Source organism: Camelina sativa, chromosome 18, assembly GCF_000633955.1.
Source record: "Camelina sativa cultivar DH55 chromosome 18, Cs, whole genome shotgun sequence".
Taxonomy (NCBI): domain Eukaryota; kingdom Viridiplantae; phylum Streptophyta; class Magnoliopsida; order Brassicales; family Brassicaceae; genus Camelina; species Camelina sativa.
In genome coordinates, this window is record NC_025702.1 from 353254 (window position 1) to 357873 (window position 4620).

The window sequence follows — 4620 nt, forward strand, 5'->3', positions numbered from 1 at the left end:
TCTGACCCCATACATTGTCAATAAAATTGTGTGAACCAGCAAATATTTGTGATTCACGTTGGATATTAACATTTTAGGTGAAAGAAAAATACAAATTAAATTTTCAAAACAGAAACAAACAAAGCAAAAAAAAAAACATTTTACAGGTATAAAAGAACAACTCTATTACATTGAGTAAATATAAACGCCTTTACATAAATAAATACTAAACATGTGTCACTCACGCTCATAAAACCGAATATTTTGTTATACGACCACACAAATTAAGTCTACACATAATTATACAAAAAAAAAAATTGCCACACACATTATAATATTAAAATTAATAAATTTATAAAAAGGCTCCTCTCCATCTCTCTTCATAGGTGTAATTACATTTCTCTATTTATCTTTTTCTTTTTTGTTTCTGTTGATCCTTCCATTAGAAACGGAATAAACAGAATGAACGGTGGTGATGTCGCCGTCGCCGGAGCCGGAGACGACGATCTGAAATCTCCGCTTTTACCGGTCGTCCATAGTGAGGAACCATTCGAACGGCAAACGGTGGGGCAACAACTTCGGGCAATATTTGCGCCTAAAAACTGTTACATCGCTCTTGGTCCTCTCCTTTGCGCCGTCGTGTGTCTATGCGTACGCCTCGGCGGAGATGAAACGACGACGGCCAAAAACATGCTCGGCGTTCTTGCTTGGATGTTCGCGTGGTGGTTGACGGAGGCTGTTCCGATGCCCATCACCTCCATGACGCCGCTTTTCCTCTTCCCTCTCTTTGGAATCTCGGCGGCGGATGTAGTGGCCGATTCTTACATGGATGACGTCATCTCCCTTGTCCTCGGCAGCTTCATCCTCGCTCTCGCCGTCGAACACTACAACATCCACCGCCGACTCGCCCTTAACGTACGTTTGTCTTCTTCTCTCTTTCTTTCCACATATTATAATTCATTTAGTTATTAATCATCATTTTATCCTATTTTCACCATCTTATGTTAGAAGAATAACGAGGTTCTTTTATTTATATTTTAATGTTCGATGTGGTTTGACAAAAAAAAAAACGAATGTTCGATGTGGTGATGGAACATGTAGGGGACTCTAATTCATTTTTAGGAAATTTATATTGAAGCAAGAATAAGATGATTTGTGTGACTACTAATCAACTAGAGAGGTTTACAACTATGATCGTTAACTAGGTGGGCTGCTTCAACTGAATCCCCCCACTTATAAAAAATTATATATAACATTTAGTATAATAAACATAACAATGGTTAGTGGTCCATGCAGACACGTGGGTTGATCGTATAAATTGAAGTTAGTAACATACAAAGAGTCCTCTATTCAAGATTGAAAAAAAAAAATATTTCACCTATACTTTGTATGATAGATGAGGAGTCATTTCATGGACTATGGCCCTTAGGCCAATCCATTGTACCATTTATAAGGCTACCAAAACATAGATGAGAGACACGTTAACACTCTGTTTTCCGGGACTATTCAAAAGCAATGAGTATGATTTAGTTTGTGCGGGATCCAATTATTAGTTCACAAGTCACAACTTTAGTCATTATTTATTTAGTATCATTTTGAACACTATATGATCATTAACAGTATGAGATCATCCTAGTTAAGTGGAGCTCACCACGTATATAATTATGATAAGTTAATATTAAATAATAACATAACTCAATGGATAATCTAATTCTTGAAATAGATAACGTTGGTGTTCTGCGTAGAGCCGCTAAACGCGCCGCTGCTTCTGCTTGGCATCTGCGCCACAACGGCGTTCGTGAGCATGTGGATGCACAACGTCGCAGCTGCAGTCATGATGATGCCAGTCGCTACGGGGATACTTCAGAGACTGCCCTCTTCATCTTCTTCGTCGGAAGTTGTGCCTCCTGCGGTGGGGAAGTTTTGTAGGGCGGTGGTGCTAGGTGTGATTTACTCGGCAGCAGTGGGTGGAATGAGCACACTCACTGGAACAGGTGTGAATCTGATACTTGTGGGAATGTGGAAGAGTTATTTCCCGGAGGCTGATCCTATCAGTTTCAGCCAATGGTTCTTCTTTGGCTTCCCACTGGCATTGTGCATATTCGTGGTCCTTTGGGGTGTTCTATGTGTTATGTATTGTCCCAAAGGCGCAGGGAAAGCTCTGTCTCCTTATCTCCATAAATCTCATCTCAAGAGAGAGCTTGAGTTGTTAGGACCAATGAACTTCGCTGAGAAGATGGTCCTAGCCGTGTTTGGTGGGTTGGTATTGTTGTGGATGACAAGAAACATAACCGATGACATCCCCGGCTGGGGTGTGATCTTCAACGGCCAGGCTGGGGATGGAACGGTGAGTGTGATGATGGCGACACTGCTCTTTATAATCCCAAGCAAGATTAAAAAAGGAGAGAAGCTGATGGATTGGAGCAAGTGCAAGAAGCTTCCATGGAACATAGTCTTGTTATTGGGAGCTGGATTCGCTATAGCCGATGGAGTGCGCACAAGTGGCTTAGCTGAAGTCTTGTCAAAAGGGCTGGTCTTTCTCGAAACAGCTCCTTATTGGGCCATTGCTCCAACCGTTTGTCTCATCGCTGCTACCATCACAGAGTTCACCTCAAACAACGCAACCACTACGTTGTTGGTTCCGTTACTGATCGAGATCGCAAAGACCATGGGAATCCACCCTCTACTCCTGATGGTTCCAGGTGCCATCGGGGCTCAATTCGCTTTCTTGCTCCCCACGGGAACACCCTCTAACGTGGTTGGGTTCACGACAGGGCATATCGAGATCAAAGACATGATCAAGACAGGGTTTCCTCTCAAGATCGCGGGAACCATCTTCCTCTCCATCTTGATGCCCACTCTTGGTATCCCTAATCTTACTCAAAATTATCAACACTCATTCTTCTTTATAAATTCATTTAAAATATCAAGTTTGCTAATATATATTATTACATGACAACGGCAGGGGCTTACGTTTTTGCATCAAAGGGAGGAGATTAGTTATACGAGCGAAGCACAATACCATATGGACAGCACTATTGTACCATATAAGTTTATAAATTACCCTGTTATATATATGTGTAGATATTTACTAATATGGTCAATATATAGATGATGGAATTGGGAAAATTACATGTGGTCAAAATTCACAAAATCAAAATCGGCCCATTTTTGTAACCCGTTCGATTATAGTATTCCGGTTACGATTGCTTTCTTTTGTGCTTCGAACGTACCGGTAAGTTTGGTCCTTTCTTGATTTTGTTTCTGTGTGTAAAGGGTTAATTAGTAAATATGAAAATATGAATGCGTTCTCATCTTGCTAATGAAACCAGTACACTAGTGGCAGTCCCCAGCGGTCCTACTTGTCCAAACCACGTCATTGTCCAGCTGTGTTTTCTTCTGTTTTCGGGTTTCTACAAACACAACAAAAATGCAAAGAAAACAAAAAAACAAGAAATATTTAATACATTGTTTGATTATATCAATTATTATCACAATTATAATGTTTCGCTTGATAATTAGGTTTTTTTTGTCCTTTACACTCAGTTCATCTTATTGATTTGTCTTTTGCTATATAGTTGTCTATAAAATAATATTTGCTTATAATGTTAGAAGACTATAAATAGTCAAAAAAAAAAATCCTTTTGGACATTCATATTCGTAGGCAGGAGTTGGCCAGTAATACATAAATGAAATCCAGCCCTTAGTTAGAGGATAGACCTCAATTAATTTGTTATTTGTCTATATATAGGCTGAATTTTAAAAACGGATAATACACTACTTAATTAACATTAATATAATAGTACATTTTTATCAAGAAATTAATGAGTTTTGATTTTTTTTTTAAATGTTTTTTACCAAGAAATTATGATATAAATACAAAGCAGAAGAAATAAGTTTCACATAAATATGAAATTAAATATTTTATGGAATCAGAAAAAAAAATCTAGAATTCCACGACACGTCATGCCACGTGGCGGACCTCTCTGGTATAAAGAAGAGCACATAAAACCTATCTTGGGCAATACAACAACATAAATCAATCTAAGGTTTGAGGGAAACAAGAAACAACAACGAACGGTTACAGAGCAAAATAAATGAAGGTCATCTCCCGTGTTCTTCTCCTCTCTCTCGCCCTGGTAGTCGTCCCTCTATGCGACGTATCCGCGGCGGCCCGTATCGGTGGCTGGAGTCCGATCAGCGACGTCAAAGACCCTCACGTCGTAGAGATCGGCGAGTTCGCGGTTTCCGAGTACGATAAACGGAGTAAGTTGGGACTCAAGTTCGAGACGGTTGTTAGCGGCGAGACTCAGGTGGTCTCTGGCACGAATTATCGGCTTACGGTTGCGGCTAATGACGGAGGAGCGAGCAAGAACTACGAGGCGATGGTTTGGGAAAAGCCGTGGTTGAAGTTCATGAATCTCACTTCCTTCAAGCCCGTCAATAATGGTCGTCGTCGTCGCTTCCTCTGAGGCAAGCCATTTGCTATGTAATAATAATGTATGTAACCGCTCTTTCGTAAACTGCAGAAAAAAAAAAGTTAAAAAATAAACGAAGGCAATTTAAGTAATTAATTAATGTCCTATTTTTCTGTAATATATAAAATCTTGGTTTGAGACAAAAAAAAAAAAAAAAAAAAAA

The 4620-nt window shown here is 39.5% G+C and overlaps 2 protein-coding genes across 3 annotated transcripts in view; both read left to right on the forward strand.

Annotated features, from left to right (window-relative positions):
* The window catches only part of LOC104760135 (tonoplast dicarboxylate transporter), a 6066-nt gene extending 2769 nt beyond the window's left edge, over nt 1–3297 (forward strand). Inside the window, exons 1-3 of one of the 2 annotated variants that reach the window (XM_010483004.2) lie at nt 260–894; nt 1703–2843; nt 2945–3297. In XM_010483004.2, coding sequence (XP_010481306.1) covers nt 442–894; nt 1703–2843; nt 2945–2979 — 1629 coding nt within the window. In that variant the 5' untranslated portion in view covers nt 260–441 and the 3' untranslated portion in view covers nt 2980–3297. Of the gene's footprint in view, nt 1–259; nt 895–1702; nt 2844–2944 lie in introns of those variants that run through there. The other variant, XM_010483005.2, reaches the window with a different exon arrangement.
* Nucleotides 3984–4553, forward strand: LOC104760138 (cysteine proteinase inhibitor 5-like). The gene has a single exon (XM_010483008.2). The coding sequence runs from the start codon at nt 4077–4079 to the stop codon at nt 4449–4451; it is 375 nt and encodes a 124-aa protein (XP_010481310.1). The 5' UTR covers nt 3984–4076; the 3' UTR covers nt 4452–4553.